Below are 23,809 nucleotides of genomic sequence, written 5' to 3' on the forward strand. Positions count from 1 at the left end.
TTAATACATATGTTGTAGGTTTGAGTCTTTCTCTCTACATATTTATTTATTTATTTTCCTTTTACTTATTTTTTATTTTAATTTAGTGGAGTGGGAGAGACTTTTGTTTTCACTCATTTATTAATTTTTAGTTCAATTCCCTTTTTTACAACATATGTATTATCTAGATAGTTACAAAAATTGTGAATTATGTATGTACCTTATCCATAATCTACATATATAATTTTATACATTATTCATAGTTATCTGATGAAAATATTTTTTGTTAGTATTATAATACATATTATATAATATAATTTAAATATTAAAAAACAATAACTTAACAAGAAAATTTTGTAACATGTGACTTTTAAATTCCATACTAAAATGCATGAATTTAATATCTCAATATGAGTAATTATTTGTGTTTTACTATAAACTATATATTATAGTTTTTTATTATTAATCATGTTCAACTTTTTTTTATTTTATCATAATAAAGATTTTGGTACAGATTATAATTATGTAGTATATGTTATATTTACTTTAGCTTCATAGGATTCCTACTTTGTAATATATTAACATATGATAGAAAAAAACAAAAATCTAATTAAAATGTAAGCGGTGTGACTACTATTAATATACATAGAGCATATCAGTTTCATTTTTCTGTCTAACAAAAGAAACAAAAAAAAATGGTAGTCTCTTTGCTCTGTCTTTTAATCATCACCTTCGCTTCGTTGATCTTTATCAGCAAGAAGAACAAACGCTCTAAATGGAACCTTCCTCCTAGCCCTCCAACGTTACCAGTTATCGGAAACTTACACCAAGTTGGAGAATTGCCTCACAAGTTATTTCAACGTCTAGCCGAAAGAACAGGACACGTTATGCTTCTTCACTTAGGGTTTGTCCCTGTAACTGTTATCTCATCGAGAGAAGCAGCTGAAGAGGTGTTACGAACTCATGACCTAGACTGTTGCAGCAGACCTAAGCTTGTTGGTCCGAGGCTAACCTCTCGGGGTTTTAAAGATGTGGCTTTTACACCATACGGTGACGAGTGGAAGGAGCGGCGCAAGTTCTTTGTGCGTGAGCTTTTAAGTTTGAAAAAGGTTCAGTCTTCCGGGTACATCAGAGAGGAAGAATGTAACTTTCTTATCACGAAACTGTCGGAATCAGCGGTGGATCGATCTCCAGTCGATATGAGCAAAACCCTTTTCTGGCTAACCGCGAGTATCCTGTTCAGAGTAGCTTATGGGAAAAGGTTCCACGAGTGTGAGTTTATCGATAAAGACAAGGTCGAAGAGCTTGTGTTTGAAGCCGAGAGAGCTCAGAGAAGTTTCACTTGCTCTGATTTCTTTCCTATTGCTGGACTTGGATGGCTCGTTGACTGTATTTCCGGGCAACACAAGAGGCTCAAAGATGTTTTCGTCAAGCTCGATACTCTGTTTCAAGGTGTGATCGATGATCATTTACATCCTGGAAAAATATCAAAAGATCACAGAGATATTGTCGATGTTATGTTGGATGTGATGAATAAACAAGGCGAAGATGATGCCTTGACCCTCACGTTAGATCACATCAAGGCATTACTAACGGTAAAAAAAAAACACAAGATCTGTTTCAACACATTTGCATAGAAACTGAATCTGCATATTTACAATTATTTTTTTCTGCTTGCCAGAATATATTACTAGGAGGGGTAGAAACAGGAGCTATTACCATGATATGGGCAATGACGGAACTCGTTAAAACCCCGCAAGTCATGAAGAAAGTTCAAAGGGAGATCCGAGACCGTCTGGGAAACAATAAGGAGAGAATCACCGAAGAAGATCTCGACAAAGTTCCTTTCTTGAACATTGTGATCAAGGAAACATTCAGATTACACCCAGCTGCTCCTCTTCTGCTCCCAAGGGAAACAATGGCTCACATCAAGGTCCAAGGCTATGATATTCCTCCAAAGAGACAGATCTTGGTGAACGCTTGGGCGATAGGGAGAGATCCGAAATACTGGACAAACCCGGGAGAGTTTAACCCCGAGAGGTTTATGGATAGCCCTGTGGATTATAAAGGAAGACATTTCGAGCTCTTACCGTTTGGGTCTGGTCGAAGGATATGTCCCGGTATAGCAATGGGGGTAGCTACTGTGGAATTGGGACTATTGAACTTACTTTACTACTTCGATTGGAGAGCACCTGATGGTATGACACATAAAGACATCGATAAAGAAGAAGCTGGTACCCTTACAGTCGTCAAGAAAGTACCTCTCAAGCTCGTTCCAGTTCGAGTTAAGTGATTGCACAAATCTCCAGTTCTAGAATTTGTACTAAGTTTTGAATAAACTTCCTCTGTACGTCCTGTAATATAAACAGAAACGTATGCGAAGTACTTGTAAGATGATGTTGTGAACCTGGTTTGCTATGAATAAAAAAGTTACATCGCAAAGGAAAGATTCGATAAATCTGTGCTTAGTCTCATGATGGCTCTTTATAATACTCTCTTTCTTATATTTCAAAACGGTTTAGACAATTCTAAGAAATAATTCGATAAGCCTTGTGAAACTGTGAGAGGTGAAACAACAAAAAGAGAGATATGTAACCAAAGGTTGGAGACATCTTATGAAAACATTGATCTTGGAGCACTAGGCTTTTGTGATTTTAGTGCTCCGGGTCAATGCTAATGCCATCGACTCTATAATTCTCCGGCCACAAAGAGAAACTGAAACAGAGAGAGAGAGGAATACGAGAAAACTTTGTCCTCATTTTTTGAAATCTTTAGGAACCCATCACCGATTCAATAATAGATAAGTTGAATTTGGACAGAATTCTCAAAACCCTTTTTTAATCCACCTCCGCCGTCGATACACTAGAGCGGCTAACACAAAACAAATTGATCAGCAAATTTTATCAAGATCTCAAACAAAATTGCCAAAACAAACTATCATTATTATTATTACTAGGACTCATAACCCCCGCGATGTCACGGAGAAGTATTTTAGAAAAAATTAAATAAAATTTAAAACTTAAAATTATACATTATAAAATCAAGTATTTTAGAAAAAATTAAATAAAAATTAAAACTTAAAATTATACATTATGAAATCATTTGAATGTAATAAAATAGTTGTATACATAAATTAAACATAAATTGTTACTAAAAACACAACCATCAAAATGAAAACTTTTAACAAAAAATAATATGTAGAATAGATGCAACTTTGCAAAAAAATATTGTTTAAAGTATTATAAATATAAGATTTTTAATGAAGAATTATGGTAAAGCTATAATTAAAAAAATCATTATGACAAAGTGATCATAAATGAGAATATTGAACTAATGGTTGTAATGAGTAAATATAATTTTATATTAAATAATTATAATTAAAAACAAAATAATATAAATTTGAATATTAATATAATTTTATATTATAGGAACTATCTACCAGTAGGTTATTGGTGCGCCAGACGTTTCTCGAGGAATGTTTGGCACACTAATAACCTATTGGTGGATTTGGATGTAAGTTCCTTTCCACGGTGAGGGATTAGGATCGATGTCCTGCAGGGCCAGCTTGGGGCCTATAGGGGCAAGCTAGTGGTGGCTAGTGGGGTCAACGGGACATGTTGTTATTCAGTTTTATTAAATTTCTATATTGCTATAATTATTTCTAAAAATTTAGTTAGATTATAGAATAACGTTGAATATTAGATATTAATATTCAAATTATTTAGAATTAACATAAAACGGAAAATTTGTTTCAACGAACAATGATTTGTTAGTTATTGATGAAAAGACAAATATATAGAAAGTTCAAAAGACATGACTATTTAAATAGACACACCTATTAGAACGAAAAGTTGTGATGAAAAAATATGAATTAAATATAGTGAAAAGACATAACTCTAAAATGAAAAGATACAACTGTTTGAGTTTTAAAAAAAAGAATAAAACAATTTTCTTACAAAAAAAATACTAAGCAAAGTTGCAACTGTTGTTCGTATTTATTCAGATTGTTATTCTTATTTTCAAATATTAAACTATTTTTTTAACAAAAACTTACGATAAAAATAGACGCAACTGTAAATTCTATATTAAGTTGTATTAAATTTTTCTATCGCTATAATCATTTATAAAATTTTAGTTAGATTATAGAATCACGTTGAATATTAGATATTAATATTTAATTATTTAGATTCAACATAAAATGGAAAATTTGTTTCAACGAACTTGTTAGTTACTGATGAAGAGACAAATATAAAGAGACTTTAAAAGACATGACTATTTAAATAGACACACCTATTAGACCGAAAAGTTGTGATGAAAAGATATAAATAAAATATAGTGAAAAGACACAACTTTACAATGAACAGATACAACCGTTTGAATTAAATGAAAAAAGTTATGAAAAGGTGCTACGAAAAATCGCAAATATTGTGTGTGCACTTGATTTCACCTAATAACCCATATAAACTGTTTTTAAATAAAATACATATTTCTTATCATATTGAGAAGTCAAATTCAAAAACTTACTATATAATCCATCTAACCCTTGAAAAAAACTCTAGGTATTATCATGAAAATATTATATTTAAAATTAACTAAAAGTTGTAAATTAGTTTCGTCATTCGAAAAATCTTTTGTTAAATCAAGAATTGGAAAAATATTTTTACTTTTAAAAGAATGAATACCAGAGAATAATTTAGAAAGCTGTAAAAACTGTTGATATTGAAATTTTATATTATTTTGTGTCATGACAAAAAAAAAAAAAAAAACAGTTCAAAAAGATGAATATATCTAGATTTCAAAAGATATGAATATTCGAATAAACACAACTTTACTGTGAACAGTTACAAAAAAACCGTTATAATGAACAATCACAGCTTTTTGTAAAACACACAATTTAATTTTTCTACAGATTTTTAAAAAAAATATCCAAAAGGTACGGTTGATAAAACACAACTTTTGGTGGCATTTATTCGGATTGCTATTATATATAGACATTAAATTTTTATATTTAAAATTAACTAAAAGTTGTAATTTAAATTCATCATTCCAAAAATCTGTTGTTAAATCAAGAATTGGAAGAGTTTCTTTACTTTTAAAAGAATGAATGCTAGAGAATAATTTAGAAAGCTGTAAAAACTGTTGATATTAAAATTTTATATTATTTTGTGTCATGGCAAAAAAATGAAAACAGTTCAAACAAATAGATTTCAAAAGATACGAATATTCGAATAAACACAACTCTACAATGAATAGTTGCAACTTATGACAACCCGTCCCGTGAACCCCACTAGCCTACCCGCTAGCTTGCAGAACAATTGGTGACAGCTTGTCCTGTGGGAATGTTGTTAAAAGGTGGAGACCAGGGTTCGAGGAACGCCTGACGCACTAATAACTTACTGGTGGATTTGGATGAATAGTTCCTATTCATAGTGAGAAGTTAGGATCGTTGCTTTGCAGGACCAGCTTGGGATCTATGGGGGCAAGCTAGCGAGTAGGCTAATGGAGTTCACGGGACGGGTTGTCACATAAAAATAATTTTTTTAAAAAGGAAATTTCTGTCGGTTTACAAACCGACTGAAATATATTAGGGACGTATTCAACTTTTTATGTTTTCTCCTTTGATGATATATTTTCCATTTATTTGAAATTGTTTACATTTTAGCAAGAAAGTTACTTTTCAAAAAGGGATATATGTAGGTTATGTAAAAGATGACTTTATAAGTTTTTTGTCACATAAAGAAGTTGTTAAACTTGCTTAAATTGACTCAAATATTTGACGTAAAAGTAAATGTCGCTTGTTAAACTGATGCTAAAATAATTAACGTCATACATTATTACGACGAGTTTTAAAATGATGCTATTTTGTTTATATCGGTTTAGTATCAACGTTCAAGGTCAATAACAACCAACGTTAATCGACACATTTTTTCTAGTGAGATTTAAGATGAATTGCAATATCGATCATGTTCTAACAAAAATTGCAAAATAAAAATTCATTATTATTTATTATTACATCTTCATTTATTTTTAAAAACCTACCAATTTGATCTTTCGTTTTGTAATTCAAATTTTTAGAATATCATTGATAGAATAGAGCGATTGATGCGATATCACAAAATAAATTGATTATCAAACACTACAAAAAAACACATTGGAAAACGTTGATTAATCTACGTCACAATCTAAACCGACGTAAGTTTTCTTATAATAAGAAATTCGTCATCAGTTTATAAACCGACTGAAATTTCATTAAAGACACATTTCACTTTTTATGCTTTATGATATCTTTTTTATTTATTTGCAATTGTTTCCATTATAACAAGAAAGTTAATTAAAACAAGGGATATACACAAGTTATATAAACGATGACTTTTTGAGTTTTGTGTCACATAAAACGCTAAATTTACGTAAATTGACTAAATATTTGACGTAAACGTCGTTTGTTAAACTGATGCTAAAATACTTAATGTCATACAATATTACAACATTTTTTTAAAATGATGCGATTTTGTTTATGTCATTAATAAGTAGAGAGGTTTATGGAAATTCTAAGTGTGTTTGAAAGATAAAAAGATTCCTTGTTCTTTAGAAAAAAAACAATTTTATGTCTCACCAATGAGGATGTTGGCATTATCAATAAGTATATTCTTGATCAGCTAGAATGTTAGTACTATATTTGTTGTTTTAAAAATTCATGTTAGGCTTTGAAAATATCTAATATACCTAAAATTTTAAATACACGTTATTATTTGTCTGTAGGTGAAAAAATGCCATACCTAAGTTCAGATTCGATAGACCAATTGACAAACGGTGTGAAAACAGTCCATTGCTGACCCCTGCTTTTTTAAATAGTCTAAAGGTATCTAGAGTCCCAAATCATATAACAAGATTGAAGATAGGTTGTACAGTAATGTTTGTTAAGGAATATAGATCCAAGAGGAGGGCTAATAAATGGTAAAAGATTGCAGATCACACATTTGGCTGATTTGATTTGGAAGCTATTGTGATTAAAGGAGACAGAGTAGGCGATAATGTGCTCATTCCAAAGATATTGCGTACTTCTTCAGATACTAAATTATTTTTCAAAATGCATCGAAGACAGTTACCTTGGTTGTTGCTTTTGTAATGACTATTAACAAAAATCAGGGACAATCTTTGAATTATGTTGGATTGTATTTGTCTAGGCCATGTTTTTTCACATGGTCAGATTTTTGTTGCAGTTTCAAGAGTTACTTTTAGAAAATGACTGAAGGTTTGATTGTGGATAAAGAAGAAAACCTTAAAAGGAAACAATAAATGTGGTATTCAAAGAAGTTTTTCAGAATTTGAAATGAATCGCTTTAAGATAGAAGAAAACTTTTAAGAAGGTAACAATTATTTTCTTTCTTTTATGCGTATTGAATAAATCTATAGTTTAAAAATTCACCGTATTTGCGAATGCATATTTCAATATCTGGTATAATAATAGGATGTTTACAACGGATGAAAAAACTCTCAAGGATGGTGAGGAGGAGAAGTTACTACACAAGAGCTTTGTTTGGAAGGAGTATCGTGGATTGGTATAGTTAATTAACAAGATTTAAAAAAAAAATAAGGATTCTGTTGTAATAATTTAGTATGGTATTTTTATGTTTGAACTAAACATGCTGTATCAGATGTGGGTTTAGTCTCAAACTTTTTTCCACGAGGTGGATTCTGTTGTAATAATTTTAAATAGTATGGAACTAATAAACTTGCTGTTCCATACTATTTAAAAAATTTCATTTTGTATAAATATTAAATTAACACTTGGTAAACTTTTAGAAATTGGTAATAGAAACTACTTACTGTAAATAAGTAGTTCACAACCCTAAACTATCAAATAAAATAGAAAAAAAAGCAGAAAGCTAAAAAAATAATTTTTCAAACTTGATTAACTTACCAGGATATAGAATAGATTTCTTCTTAACTCCACTTCGATTTTGAAAGTATAATAATCCTACTTAAAACCCAAATTACCCTGAGCAAAAAAAAAACAAATTTGACATTACACTTTATTCAAATGAAAAATACAACCTTTCTTAAAGTAAACATTGATTCGGTTTCTTATCTTTCATTCGGAATCTACTTGCAAAGCAAAAGAAATCCAATATTTCCATTTCTTATAGTTCATTCGTCAGTCCAGTTGTTGTGTCTAATGATCGTCTTATTGAAAGAAATTTAACTCTGACCAATAAAAATTAAACAATAGCATTTTTACAGATCAAATTAGAGGCGTTGAAAAAAATCGAAAGAGTTTTGTTTCTTATCTTTGATGTAGTATTCTTCATTTGTTGTCCTGATCTTTAAGAAAAAAGCAACAAATTAGGATAACAGAAACTTCAATAGAAATCATAACATTTATTCGATGTAAGCAACAACAAAATTCAATACCAATTTTGGAAAAAAGATTCAAACCTGTAGAACAAGAACCATATCCAATTCAATATCTTAAAGATCCACACCCATACTATATTTATACATAAAGTACAAGTAAATGATAAATCTAAACAATTTATGAACTATAAGGTGGAAATTGAAATAACAGATCGAGTTATTACCTTACTTATCCATTCAAGTCGAAATCGAAGAATCCAAAAAGACAGATTGATTATGGATCTTTAACTGGGTTTCCCAACTGGAAAATCAAAATTGTCTGAAAGATGATCGGCTTAATCAGATCAATTTGGTCGAATTTATTTTTTGTTTTGGAGACAACTCTATTAGCCGTTTCATTTTCTTAATTCGTTTTTGTCTTTTTTTATTTTTTTATTTATCTAACTCTGATTATTGGGAAGGAAGATAGAGTGATAATGGACATGTACACAATCAAACCTACCTACGTTATTAAAATTCAATTCAATACTTGTGGCCCATTAATTAATTTATAGGAAAAAACAAAAAAAAACTTCGCACGTACAGATCAGTCCCTAGTTTATTTTCAAAACCTACCAATTTAATCTTTCGTTTCGCAACTAAAATTTATAGCATATCGTTGATAGAATAGAGCAGTTGACGCGGCGTCACAAATAATAAATGATCAGTAAACACTACAAAAAAAAAACACTTTGGAATACGTTGATTAATCTACATCACTATCTAAACCGACGTAAATTTGTTTTAAAACATGGAATTTGGTGACTGAAATTTCACTAGAGAAGTAATTCACTTTTTATGTTTTCTCCTTTGTTGATTTCTTTTTCATTTATTTATTTATTTGCAATCTTTTCCCTTATAACAGAAAATTTAATAAAAAAGGGGTATATGCATAGCTTATATATAAGTTGAGTTTTAAAGTTTTTTGTCACATAAAGCAGTCGCTAAACTTACTTTAATTGACTCAAATATTTGACGTAAAAGGAAACGTTGTTTGTTAAACTGATGCCAAAATAATTAACATCATACATTATTGCGACGGGTTTTACAATGATGCTATTTGGTTTATGCCAGTTTAGTATCAACATTCAAGGTTAATAACAACCGACATTAATCGGCACGTTTTTTGTAGTGAAATTTAAGATGAATTGCAAGATCAATCATGATTTAAAAAAAAATGCAAAATAAAAATTTATTATTATTTATTTTTATTACATCTTTCTTTTATTTTTAAAAACCTACCAATCTGATCTTTCGTTTTGTAATTCAAATTTCTATCATTGAGAGAATATAGTGGTTGATGCGACGTCAAAAACTAAATTGATCAGCAAAGACTACAAAAAAACACATTGAAATACGTCTATATATTAATCTACGTTACAATCTAAAACGACGTAAGTTTTTTTAAAACAAAATTTTTGCCTTCAGTTTATAAACCGACTGAAATTTCATTAGAGACGCATTTAACTTTTTATGTTTTCTCCTTTGATGATATCTTATTTATTTATTTTGCAATTGTTTCCATTATAACAAAAAGTTAATTAAAAAGGTTTATACAAAGGTTATATAAACGATAACTTTTTAAGTTTTGTGTCACATAAAAGAATCACTATACTTACTTAAATTGACTCAAATATTTGACGTAAAAGTAATCATCGTTTGTTAAACTGATGCTAAAATACTTAACATCATACAATATTACGACTGTTTTTAAAATGATGCTATTTGGTTTATGTCGGTTTAGTATCTGAAACGACCGCACCCGGATTCCCTATCCTCGCACATAACACACGGGAAACAATTTTACCGGAACCTCATAATTCTGATACAACTGACGTAAAAATCACTTTTTACAAAAACTTCCACAAATATACGTTAGGTCCAACTAACTCATACTCAGCATCTATAGAACACAATCATACGACGTACTTCAACTCCACAAAAAGATTACATTTGTAGACTCCAATCATTCTGCATCAGACTACATCGACATCCGACCGGACAAACTTGTAACGCTCGCGAACCAAAATCCCGGTTTGGGATGTGCATCGATACAAGGTCGGTTTTTGCGGGACGACTTAAGTGAAACGCTCATTTGGTTGTGTTTTGGTGTTTAGGATCAATAGAGAATTAATATTATATTAAAAAAAAAAAAAAATACCACTTGTCCCCACTTCACTTAAACACGTTTCCCAAACACCACATCATCTTGAGAGTTAGTTGCAAAACCAACCACCCCTAAACGACCAACTAACAAGAGTGATGGGCGGGAATACTCCATTCCGCTCCAGCCATGGACTTCGCCTCACCAACAATCCACTTCGATCCACACTAACGCCAGCCGTTCTCCAACGGCTAATCAAACAACAACATGCTGGTGTCGATCAACACCTTTTTGGTGTCGCTCGACATCCCAAACTTACCACAAAACATCTCTAGAAATCCTCCATATTAAAATCCGGTTAATTCAGAAACTAACCGTTCATTTCACAAACTCACTGTTAGATATGGGGCTTGTAAGACCACGAAGCTCTCCCCCAAAATTCAGTCAAATCAGACTCTGTGTTATCCTCCAAATGTTGCCACCATGGTGTTGAACGACATCAACCCGTAAATCACGACCAGAGTTTCCCTTCAAGCTCCCTTTCACGACAAAACTCTAATCCTTCGCAACCATTGATTCTCTAATCTAATAAACACCAAACAACACGACTTACCAAGATAAGGAGCCTCAAAGAGTCTCCACACTCTCCCACTCACGGATCCAAACGTCAAGACACCACGTTAACACCGTCCCACTTGTCTCTCTCTCTCTCTCTCTCTCTCTCTCTCTCTCCCGTGAGCCTCCTTCTCCATCGTCCTCCACCGAGAGCACCGAGCCTCCTCTGCATCTGTCCCCAAAAGTAGATGACACTGCTCCCTTCTCTTCTACTCTATGTCACAACCGGAACTCAGCCCTCTTTGCTTCTCATACCACAACCAAAATCGGCTCTCTCTCTTCTCTTAGGCCACCACCGAAGGTCCACTCTTTCTTTCTCTACGAACACCTCCGAGATATCTCACGGCTTAGACTGGAGGCAACAACAACCACCAAAAATCCATCTCCTTTTTCCCCTACCATTCGTGGCTCCAACCCGACGATGTAAGGAGAAGAAGATTCCCTCCCCTCATAAACCTAGCCTCTTGGTTTAATTTACCCTAACCAGAAAACCAATATTAAAACAAATCGCAGCCTGAACCAACTTGTGGTGTCGAGTCCAGCGACACCACCCCATGGCGTCGGTCGACACCCAACACCAAAGTTTGTTTGCGGGCATTACAGTATAAACGTTCAAGTCAATAACAACCAACGTTAACCGAAACTTTTTTTGTAGTGCAATTAAGATGAATTGTAAGATAATTCATGATCTAAAACAAAATTGCAAAATAAACCTTCATTATTTTTTGGTTTTTTATTACATTTTCATTTATTTTTAAAGCCTATCAATTTGATATTTTGTTTTGTAATTAAAATTTCTATAATATCTTTGGTAGATTAGATGTTTTAATCAATCCAATTTTTTAGGTAGAAAAATCTTATCACAATAATTGAAGAGGAAAAAGGGATGCAAAAGGGAAAAGTCACATGAGAAATATCACAAAGTCGTTTTCATAAGAGATATGTTTGTCCTAACACAGCTCAATATTACCATTTTGTTCCATTTATGTGTTATTTGTGTAACTAATGCACTATTCTAAGATTTTCTTCACCCGGTTTCTCAAAATTCAATAGACAAAATAAAGTCATGCTCGTTCGTGAGGTCACTGATGAGGAGATCAGATGTATATTGTTCTCAATGTCTGCAAACAAAAGCCCAGGTCCAGATGGATATACGGTTGAATTTTATAAAACTGCATGGCCTGTGATTGGGAAGGATTTGGCTGTTGCTGTTCAGTCCTTTTTTCAAAAATACTTCCTCCTTAAGGGTGTCAATACCACCATTCTCGCTTTGATCCCCAAAAAAGACGAAGCAAGAGGAATGAAGGATTATAGGCCAATATCCTGCTGCAATCTAATATACAAAGTGATTTCAAAGTGATTTGATATATTAATTTTATTTAATATTGTCTACTTCAGAGATATGATTTTTCTTTTTACATAATTAATGCATCTTTTTATATAGGAAATTTAAGAAATCTAACACTCAAAAAAACTATATTTCACTAAGTGACTAATCTAACCACTAAAAAGTAAGATTCACTATTATATATGTATTATTGATATGTTTGACCCCCAAGATAAACAGTTTATGTATTAGTAAAGTAGAGTTGGGTTGACAATTTACTATGTAGGGTTTAGTATTCATACGACCACCATCACCCCCTACCTACCACCAGCCACTATCACCTGCCACCACCACCATCTCCAGCCACTAACCACCATTACCTCAGTCTATCGGCGACCACCATCTCCGGCCACCGGCAACTACCACCATCTCCGGCCATCGACAACCACCATTTCCAGCCACCGGCCGCTACCACCTCTGGTCACCCACCACCACTTCCGATCACTGACCACCACATCCATCCAACTTTTGGACACCACCCATCACTATTACCCAGTGTTCAAGAAAGCGCTAGATGGTATTTGAGCGGTGACCCAGCACCTAGCACCTAGAACGTTTAGTCGGGGCCTAGACGGCTTTTAGGCGGTTTAGGCGTTTACAACATAAAACATTATATATATATATGTATATAAAAATATATGTTAGAAAAATAAAAAAATTATAAATTATAAACAAAAGTAAGAAAAATACATTTATTTAAGTTATATTAACAACATATAAATATTTATAATTACGTATAATAATATAAAACTTAATAGTTTAAATATATATGTAGTTAAAAATATTAAAAATAAATATTAAAATAAAATTTATTTAATTATAAGCGGTTCAGACGGTCATCTAGGCGTCTGTTGAGCGCCTAGCACCTAGGCGGCCGCCTAGATCACTTTCTTGAACACTGCTATTACCAAACCTTCACAAGACCAAAAGTGTAATTTTACTTACTCTTTTTCTTAGTTTTCTAATTTTTTCAAATATGATGCTATATTCTTCATTGTCTTTTTTGTTTTGGTTAGTTGGCAAATTGCCTCTTTTATATATATGCCTACTTAAGTAGCCAAAAGTTAATATAACTGATAATTAAGTTTTACATTTGGTTTTCTGTTCTAGTCTTCTAGATTGATTTTGGTATTAATATTAAAAACTAACAATATGAACCCAATCAAAAGAAAATAAATCAACATATAGTATAGTATTGTCACATATATAATTTATGTTTTACATATATCATCATACATATTTCAGTTTTCTGAGAAAATTAATGCAACAGTTTAGCTAATTGTTAGATATTATTTCGCATAATGTTTTATAGCAGAAAGTAACTATAAATAGAACGAAGAAGACCAAATATTTATTTTTTTAAGATAGAAAATAGAAGGCATATACAGTCTAGGGATTGACAACCTTCTACATTTTTTTGTCACATACGACAATTATTGAAAAATTAAAAAGCAACATTGCGAAATATGACTATCCCATAGCCTTGAGATGTATCTTCATGGATATGATTGTCTAGGCAGTTTCAACTGCATTCATCGAGCCTTTGGTGCAGACCGTAGAACATGCCATGACACATTTTTCAACAGCTCCATTTACGATTTCACTTGCATCTAGTCATCGAAACAAAATTTAAATGCATTTAAATAATTTCTTGTCGATTATTCAAAAAGGTATTAATAGCAATGATTCTGAGTTCAAGCAGTTTGCTTTACCTGAGTTCTGGAGAGTGGTTAGAGCACTGCAAACAGAGGATGCACACCCAATCTTACAGTATTCATTGACAACATCATCTTAAAACAAAAATCAAAACAAATAAAATGAAACCTCGATCATTCTTACAAAAATATAAAGTTTTTAATAATTATAATAATAACCACTTTACCTGTGTTCTCGAGAATGTCCTTCGTATATCCGTTAGGACATTTCCCATTAACGATTTTGCAGCCACTGAGGCTTGCACATCTTTCCCTGGAACCTCCCACTAAACGGCAAGAATTATAGATATTTCTAGCTGTGGAGGAAGGACAGCAGCTCTTTGCCTCAACTTGAATTTGTGCCATGAACAGAGTCATTACGAGCACACTAAGAATCAAGGTTTTTCCGTCCATCTTTCGATTAATTAGTTATCTGATCGCAAAATATATGTGGAGAGTTATAAGCTTGTATTGATGAATTACAGAAGAAACAAGGCTCTCTTAAATACTAGTTGGTTACTTGGTTTATAATTTTCAACCACAAACTGTGTTTGATAGCCAGGTTTATCACATGCTCTATAGACTTTGTACATGCTGCGTGGACCAACCCTATCTTAAATGTTACCTTCACCTCCGGGTGGTCTAATTCAGACTAACCCTATCTTAAATGTTACCTTCACTTTGTACATAAGGATAGTTTAAATCTTCTTCTTCTTTTTTTTTTGGTTAGTTAGAACCAAATATAAAAATAATTTTGTGTTTTGAATTAGGATACTTAAGTATCACTATACATTATGTATTAGTTTTGCTGGTCATATTTTGTATCTTCGGGCTAATCGTATAGTTTATAATGTACTTTCTTGAAATTTGGTTTATAACTATGAGAGAGTATATTATGAGTAGTATTATGTCCATAAAGTTTGAATATGAGTAGGTTGGACCCCAACCGTTGGAGAGGAAAAGATAAGAATGTAGTTTGTTACAACGTGTTTTTCGTTTCTTCATTTAATTTTAACCAACTCTTTTGTGGTTACGTAGGTACATATTAAATTTTTAACAAACTCGCTTGTGGTGATGGGAAAAAAAAATGAGACAAATATTCAAATAGTTGGTTAGAACGTGTTTTGTGTTTGTTTCTGTTTAGTTTTAACCAACTCTTTTGTTTCGAGTTTCAGTTTGAATAGTATATTGGTATAGTTCCAATTTCACTTTTAGTGTGGATTCGTTAACATAAAATATGTTGTCTATAGATATGATTTTGTATTGGCAGTACCAAAAAAAAAGGTATATTTTGACATTCCTAGCTTTACGACAACTATATTTTGCATGAAATTATTTTTTATCAGCCAGCCACGTAAGTATGTTAAAGCCAAACGTTGAAATAAATCTATCAAAGGCATTAATCCTTTAAATAGATGTGAGACAGAAAAATAGATAAGGGCGAAAAGAAAACAGCAAAGGCGATCAACAGATTTATATTAGTCAAAACAATCATGTTTAAAAATAAGAAAGACCAAGAATTAATGAATAACCATGTAACATACTTGTATAAAAACACATTGTCCCTCTCCGTTATCTACAAATTACTTTTAAAATTAAGAGAAGTATTGAAGGAAGGCCAATTCAAACAGTTAAACAATGAATCGTCTCTCGTGATTTCTGTTTTTTATTGGATTGTGCGTAGGATTTAGTGATGCAAAATTAAAATAGAATGAGAAAAACTTTGTGTTCTTCAAGAATTCTCTTGGTCGAAATAATGTGTTGAAGATTCATTGTATATCAAATAACCACAATCTAGGCTTCCATTTTTTGCGGGAGAAACCTACGATTTTAGTTTCCATGATAGTGTTATGGGATCAGAATTTTTTTTGTGACTTATGGCAATGGTCTAATTTCAAGTTTCATGCATCATTTATGGCATATGAAGGTGGTGGTCTCATAGTTCATTATGGTAAAAAAAAAAAAAATTTGGTGTGTTAGAGAAGAAATCTATTTCACACATGGCAAACAAATGCCTAAGTTAGAGTATAAGTGGAGATAATAATTAACCACTCAATGGGACTTTAGCTCATCTTTGTTTGAACCAAAACTTATTGTTCTTATGTATTATTGTGGAAGGGAAACCAACTTTTGTAATATATTATCAAAGATTACATATTTATATAATAAAGAAAAAATCTGTAAATACGTGAATTATTTCAATACGAAAACTGTCAAAACTTTTGTCCTCATCTAAACTAATATTCGTACATACAAAGATTAACGAATAATGTAAGAAGATTTCCAAAACATTGGTGGAGAAAAATGTGTAAAAGTCATCTATGACTAAATGGGTCGATCCAAATGGATATGGCCTATAAGTTATATTGGGTTCCATATTTTGACTACAATAAGTTAATGTGTTAAATAATTGTCTGCCTCTAATCAACTCATAGGTATATAAAAACTAAATGCACTTAGTTATAATGGATTTTATTTATGGGTCATAAGAAACTAATTAAGCTTGATCAAATACTAAGGCCTTGTCAAAAATACTTAATTGGGGTCACTAATCGAATTAAAAGTTAAGATTTCGTCAAAGCCCAACACGTATAACATAGCAACATTAAAAAATAAAGGGTGTAATATATATTCAGCCCATCACTGAATTAATTTAATGACTTTAATAAATTATCCACTACTACTTAGCCATTTTGCACGTAACACACACAAAAAAATCATATCAGTTTTATATATATTCAGCCCATCATTTAGTTTATTTAAAACAGTTGTACCAGGATTATCTAGGAATACAAAAAAGGAAAAAAATAACTACCTACACAAAGTATTGGAGAATACATGGTCACACATGCCAAGTATACTATTGTATATTTAATTACACGAAGTATATATATTACATGACCACATGCATAAACTATATGATGTTATACGGTCAATATCATAGACATATATACCAGTATACTGGTCAACTGACTCTGGCGAAGACCGACCTTGACTCCGGCGAATACCGACCTTGACTCCGGCGTTGACAAACACTAACAAAAAAATAAATTCTAAATTAAAATAAAAAATAAGAAATTATTATACTAAATCATTAATTTTCATGATTAAAAGAAATATTCTATTCAATATCGAAATATTTTTTATATATCTCTAATATATTCATTCTTATAATTATTTACTTTTTATTTTTCAAGCTAAAGTAAATAGTTTAATAAAAATCATTTATAATTATTTTCAAGATATAAAAATTCATTTATAATTATCTGTAAGATATAAAATCATTTAGATATTGAATAGTTAAAAGATATTAGATATTACAATATTGAATAGATATTAGATATGAAAAACAAATTTAATTCAATATCTAAATATTTTTTATTTATTTCCTAAATATATCCTAAATGTAAAATAGAGAACCCAAACCTTAAAAAAAATTCTAAAAATTAATTTAACATATTGTAATTGTGTAAAAGAGGGTAAAAATGAAAATGTTCATATGTTAAAAGTAAATATTGTGAATTTTTTGTTGTTGTTTATATGTTATTTTGAGTATGTAAATTTTAAAGTAAAAAATGTAAAATTTTGTATAACATTTACCATGCAAAATTTAGAGTAAAGAGTCATATACTCAATATTTTGCATATGATTTTCTAAGGAAAGTAGTTGAATTGATTTTATTGATTTTGTAGTTTTTAAATAATCTGATTATGAGATATATATATATATATATCTTGAAAATAATTATAAATGATTTTTATATATTGAAAATAATTATAAATGATTTTATATCTTGAAGATAATTATAAATGAATTTTTATATCTTGAAAATAATTATAAATGATTTTTATTAAACTATTTACTTTAGTTTGAAAAATAAAAAGTAACTAATTATAAGAATGAATATATTAGAGATATATAAAAAATATTTCGATATTGAATAGAATATTTCTTTTAATCATGAAAACCCATAAATGATTTAGTATAATAATTTATTATTTTTTTATTTTAATTTAGAATATTTTTTTTAGTGTTGGTCAACGCTGGAGTCAACGTCGGTCTTCGCCGGAGTCAGTTGACCGGTGTACTGACATATATGTCTATGATGTTGACCGCATAACATCATATAATCTATGCATATGATCATGTAATACATATACTTCGTGTAGTTGAATATACAATAATATACTTCGCATGTATGACCATATATTCATTAATACTTCGTGTAGGTAGCCATCTTTTTTCCTACAAAAAAAGTACAAAATCCAAATAAAAATTTGAATGAAAACTACGGATTTTATATGTGTATATTTTATAACCTATAAACATCTATCCAACAATCATTATCAAATATTTCTCAAATGATATACGCGAAAAACAATAGAAACAAGTCAAATATATATTAAGAAATAATATAAAAATAGTATTTTCACAATTTCCACCAAATCTTCTATAATCGCAAAGATTTGTTATGTTTTGATAGTGGATGGATCTTTGCTCGTTGGTTATTATCGTCAAACAAGATACAGTACAGTATCAGTATTTTTTTAATCTATAAATATATTTTTTTTGTAGATAGTTTATACATTATATTGTAGTGTATATTTTTCTAAATACAAGAAAAATATATTCTCAAATAAAATTTTAATACTTAGATCAAGAATATAAAAAAACACTCCTTTTATTACCTTTAGATAAATAACTCAAAAACAGGCCAAATGATTGGACACTCACTAAGATAGAATATAGGACTTACTGGACTGTTTTCATCATCTGCATCAACACCATGACTGCTATCATTGTAGCCTATCAAACCTGTTTTGCATCCCCGCTTAAAGTAAAGACCATGAGAAATTGTTCTACAGAGATATTTTAGAATTTGTTTCATTGCAGCTCCATGTGATTCTCTTGGCTCCTGTAGATATCTATTCAATACACCAACAGAGAACGAAAGAGCAACTATCTAAGGCATCCGATATTTTTTCTATAGTTTTGTTCGTCGATACATCTCTCATGTGATGCTTTAGACAGTTCCAAACCAAACTCCATCGGTATAAGAACCGAGTTACACTCACCCATTCCAGCTTCTTCTAATATTTTCTTAGCATATCTTTCTTGCCTCAATATATTTTCATCATTTTTGAAGAACTTCTATACCAAGATAGTAAGTGAGCTTTCCCAAATCACTCATTTTAAACTCCCTTGCCTTACCTTTCTTAAAATCACATATAAGCTCAAGACTCGAACCTTTGACTAGCAAATCATCTACATAAACTGCAACAATGAGAAGATGTCCAGGCTCACGTCTTCTGTATAGAGAGGTTCCTTGGAACACTTCTCAAAGTTTGATTCTAAAAAAATCTTATTCAACTTAGTGTTTCATGTCCAAGGTGCTTGTTTTAGCCCATAAAAAGCCTTGTGTAGTTTGTACACCTTCCTCTCACTACCTTTGGTTACAAAGCCCTCAGGTTAAGTAACATACGCATTTTCTTTCAATTCTCCATGAAAAATACAGTTTTTATATCCAAATAATGCACCTCCCAACCATTTGAAACTGCCAAAGTAATGATGAAGCCAATTATTTCAATACGAGACTTCGTCATAGTCTATACTATATCTCTCCACATAGCCTTTTGCCATAAGTCTTGCTTTGTATTTGTTATGCTATTATCGGAGTTGCATGTTATTTTAAAACCCCACTTTAACCAATTACCTAGGGGGAGATCCACTAGACTCCAGGTCTGGTCTTAGTAATCGATGCAATCTCCTATTGTGAATACATCTCTCCATACTTTATTAGCTCGTTCATATAATAATAACAATTTGAATAAATGTGAACAACAGTTGCGACTATTCGTTGTACATTTTCGTAAAAACTTTGTTCTTATATGTTTTTAAAAAAATTATACAGTTGTATCAGTTCATTGTAGAGTTGTGTCTTTTCACCATATTTTATTATATTTTTTTATCACAACTTTTTATTCTAATAGGTGTGTTTATTTAAATATTCATATCTTTTGAACTTTTAATATATTCGTCTCTTCTTCAATAACTAACAAATCATTGTTCGGTGAAACAAATTTTCCGTTTTATGTTGAATCTAAATAATTTGAGTATTAATATCTAATATTCAACGTTATTCTATAATCTAACTAAAATTTTAAAAATGATTATAGCAATATAGAAATTTAATACAACTTAATATATGATTTGCAATTGCATCTATTTATCTTAACTTTTCGCTAAAAACCTATTTTTATTTATTTATATTTTTTTAGAAGTTGTGTATTTTAATTTTTAATTTTTCGTTGATAATTTTTACTCATTATTAAATTTTTTATAATTGTAATTATTTTATAGAAAATTGCATTTACTTATTACAACAAATAGTTTAATATTTTCAGTTAGAATCACTTTGTTATAATAGTTTTTTTTATTGTAGCTCTTTATTATAATTCTTATCAAAATTTCTGTACTTATAGTACTTTAAACAATGTTTTTTTTATAAAATTGTGTCTTTTTATCATAATATTTTTTTATTATAAGTTTTGATTTTAATAATTATGTTTTTACTAACTGTTTAGGTTTAATATTCAAGTATTCAACTATTCTATTACTTTCAAATGATTTAATAATTATAATTTAAAATTGAAAATTTAAAAATTTCCTTTTAAAATACTACGCGGGGATGTGAGTCATATTAGTTTATTTAAATAACACTCTTTTTGGCTAATAATTCTGACTCAGAATAATAAATTTAACAATTCACTCACAAAAAAAAAATTCCAGCTGTCAAAATAAAATTAGAAACTTTAAAATACTAAAAAAATAAAGTATAGACAGAGAGAGATATACATAGAAGAAGAAGAACAAAGAAAAAAAAACAGAGCGCCATTATCGGAAGAAGTTGTGGTTGTTCCTTGAAATCCGATCCTGATTCCTTCCATTTGGATCCGATTCTATCTCCACCTTCAAGCGACTCTCTTCTTCTTCTTATTGCCTAAAAGATTCTCTTTTTTTCTTTTTGTTTTGTGGATGAGATTCTGGATAAAACAATCAATCTCCTATTTCTGAACAATCTTATAAGGACTCTCTGCTTGGAACTAAAGATTCTTGGAGGCTCTTGTTTTTGTCTGATTCTACAGTTTTGTTTTGTTCTGAGAGCTATAAATTTGTTTCCTTTAAGCACCCTTGTGAAGAATTCAGAGGTCAAATCTGTTGGTTTTGTTCAATTTTACAATCCTGGCGATAACTGAATTGAAAAGGGTTCCAAAAGGTCCATCACCTGAAAACAACGGTTTTGATTGTGTTGGTGGTTTGGAGTGCCTGATAAGTTTATTCAGGGCCCTTGATATGGGGTCCTGCTTATCATCTGGGGGAGGAGGAGGAAGTAGTAGGACTAGGAGGAGATCTCTCCATGGTTCACCTCATGTTCCTGGACCTGGGAGAAGGAGAAGGCCTCCCAAGAGGAGATCAAGGTCTTGTAGTTCTTCTTTTGACAACACCGAGGAGCCACTTCTCCATAGGATCCCTGGAAGGTTGTTCTTGAATGGCTCTACCGACACCGCCTCTCTCTTCTCTCAACAGGGCAAGAAAGGCCCTAATCAGGACGCCATGATTGTCTGGGAGGTGAGTTTGCTAACATCACCCACATCTGTTGTTTGCTCTTTTTGTTTCCTTAGAAACTGCCAGAATTGGAATGCTTGTTCCCTATGGCTCTTGTTGCTCTGATGAGGTCTTAAAACTATATTTAGTCAGTATGTTTGCAATCTAGAGCTACACTGTTAACAAATTCATTACTTAATGAAACAACTGATCTACTTATCAGGGAAGCTACTTAAATTTCTACTATTTTGGAACATATCGTTTGTTTGTGTTAATGGTTTATAGATCTTTAGTAATCCTGGTCGTTACATGTCTTATATGTTCAGAATTTTGGGTCTATGGCGGACACAGTTTTTTGTGGTGTTTTTGATGGTCATGGTCCATATGGTCACATTGTTGCAAAGAGAGTGAGGGATTTGCTTCCACTCAAGTTAGGCTCACACTTGGAATCCTATGTGTCTTGTGAGGAGGTTCTTAAAGAGATCAGCCTCAACACCGGTGATAGAAAGATCTCGGAAAACCTTGTACATATATCTGCCAATGGAGAATCCCGAGTCTACAATAAGGATTACGTAAAGGATCAAGATATGGTTCAAACACTAATAGGCTCAATTGTTAAAGCCTACAGATTCATGGATAAGGAATTGAAGATGCAAGTGGATGTTGATTGTTTTTGCAGTGGAACTACTGCAGTAACCATGGTCAAGCAGGTAGTTGGACTAAAAGTTCTGATGTTGTTTCTTAGTGTGTTGCATGATAAAATCATTTTTGATCGTTTGTTTTGTTTTTTCGTCAGGGTCAACATCTTGTTATCGGAAATATTGGGGATTCAAGAGCAGTACTGGGTACAAGGAACAAAGAAAACAAACTTGTTCCTTTTCAACTAACTGAAGATCTCAAACCAGATGTTCCAGGTTAGCTACCATTCATACAGTTGCCTCTGAAAGCCTTTTTTTTGGGTTTATCAATTAAGAAATTGAGTTTTCTTGTTTCCAGCGGAAGCAGAAAGGATAAAGAGATGCAAAGGACGTATATTTGCTCTTCGAGATGAACCGGGGGTTGCCCGTATGTGGCTTCCTAACCACAACTCACCTGGTCTCGCCATGGCACGTGCTTTTGGAGATTTTTGCCTGAAAGACTTTGGTCTCATTTCTGTGCCTGACGTTTCCTACCGACGCCTCACCGAGAAGGATGAGTTTGTTGTCTTGGCAACTGATGGGGTAAGATAAATCCAAGTGTTTCTGAAAAACTATCAGTTCAGTTTAGTGAGCTCATTCTCTTAACAAACCTAGACATTGGATTGAAACCATATTAACTAAGTGTGTTAATGGATGTACCAAACTACTTGTTCTTGAGTATATATTTATTTTCTTTAAAAATTTGCTAGATTTGGGATGCATTGACGAATGAAGAGGTTATAGAGATTGTGGCCAAAGCCCCAACACGTTCTTCAGCAGGTAGAGCCTTGGTGGAGGCTGCAGTGAGGAATTGGAGATGGAAGTTTCCAACTTCAAAAGTCGATGACTGTGCCGTGGTTTGCCTCTTCCTTGACTCCGAACCAAACAGTTTATCAACTGCTTCCTTCTCAAAGGAAATACACATCAGCAATGGCGTTACTGAACCGGAACCAGACAAAGCATCAACATCAACTCCAGGCTCAGGAACCGGATCGCCTGAGCTCAATGGAGTCAACAGAATCGACACACTCGTGAATCTCCCAGTATATGTCCCGACCAAAGAGTAGGAAGATAGTACAGAGGCAGAAGCTCAATGTCTTCCTTCTTATGCTCTATGCTTCTATCAACAGTTACTGTTTTGGTTATCTCACTTGGGTAAATTAGTGTTATACGCCCGCTTGTGTGTGGCTGATTGTACATATCTTCTCTTCCAAATCGTTGTAATACTTTTGCTGCAATCTCTTCTTTCCTTTATTAATAAATTTTCTGATGCTGCAATTGAGTTTTTCGCAGCAGTTATCTGGGAATTTTTTGACTGTTGAATACAAATCAGACTTTTTTGAGTCACTTGTGT

At 31.7% G+C, this 23,809-nt stretch overlaps 3 protein-coding genes, 2 long non-coding RNA genes and 1 pseudogene across 5 annotated transcripts; 3 read left to right on the forward strand and 3 right to left on the reverse strand.

Moving 5' to 3' along the window:
- Positions 1–568: 568 nt before the first annotated feature.
- On the reverse strand, positions 569–8,818 carry LOC104724038 (uncharacterized). The gene is made up of 6 exons (XR_015573204.1): positions 8,559–8,818; positions 7,901–8,301; positions 2,241–2,333; positions 2,070–2,171; positions 1,699–1,986; positions 569–1,455 (listed from the first exon to the last, which is right to left on the reverse strand). It is a non-coding gene; the product is annotated as an uncharacterized LOC104724038 (long non-coding RNA).
- Positions 649–2,437, forward strand: LOC104724039 (cytochrome P450 71B17-like). The gene is made up of 2 exons (XM_010442486.2): positions 649–1,574; positions 1,661–2,437. The coding sequence occupies exons 1-2, from the start codon at positions 675–677 to the stop codon at positions 2,270–2,272; spliced, it is 1,512 nt and encodes a 503-aa protein (XP_010440788.1). The 5' UTR covers positions 649–674; the 3' UTR covers positions 2,273–2,437.
- Positions 8,819–13,808: 4,990 nt separating the features above from the next.
- On the reverse strand, positions 13,809–15,070 carry LOC104724040 (putative thionin-2.4). The gene is made up of 3 exons (XM_010442487.3): positions 14,362–15,070; positions 14,192–14,269; positions 13,809–14,089 (listed from the first exon to the last, which is right to left on the reverse strand). The coding sequence occupies exons 1-3, from the start codon at positions 14,585–14,587 to the stop codon at positions 13,992–13,994; spliced, it is 402 nt and encodes a 133-aa protein (XP_010440789.1). The 5' UTR covers positions 14,588–15,070; the 3' UTR covers positions 13,809–13,991.
- Positions 15,071–15,811: 741 nt separating this feature from the next.
- On the forward strand, positions 15,812–16,214 carry LOC104724041 (S-protein homolog 9 pseudogene; annotated as a pseudogene).
- A 670-nt stretch (positions 16,215–16,884) lies between these two features.
- LOC147934333 (uncharacterized) lies at positions 16,885–17,879 on the reverse strand. The gene is made up of 2 exons (XR_015573206.1): positions 17,774–17,879; positions 16,885–17,208 (listed from the first exon to the last, which is right to left on the reverse strand). It is a non-coding gene; the product is annotated as an uncharacterized LOC147934333 (long non-coding RNA).
- Positions 17,880–20,954: 3,075 nt separating this feature from the next.
- Positions 20,955–23,733, forward strand: LOC104724042 (putative protein phosphatase 2C 74). The gene is made up of 5 exons (XM_010442488.3): positions 20,955–21,802; positions 22,105–22,488; positions 22,575–22,692; positions 22,775–22,998; positions 23,166–23,733. The coding sequence occupies exons 1-5, from the start codon at positions 21,527–21,529 to the stop codon at positions 23,520–23,522; spliced, it is 1,359 nt and encodes a 452-aa protein (XP_010440790.1). The 5' UTR covers positions 20,955–21,526; the 3' UTR covers positions 23,523–23,733.
- The last annotated feature ends 76 nt before the right edge of the window (positions 23,734–23,809 follow it).

This window comes from Camelina sativa, chromosome 11 (assembly GCF_030686135.1).
Source record: "Camelina sativa cultivar CO46 ecotype springtype chromosome 11, ASM3068613v1".
Classification (NCBI taxonomy): Eukaryota; Viridiplantae; Streptophyta; class Magnoliopsida; order Brassicales; family Brassicaceae; genus Camelina; species Camelina sativa.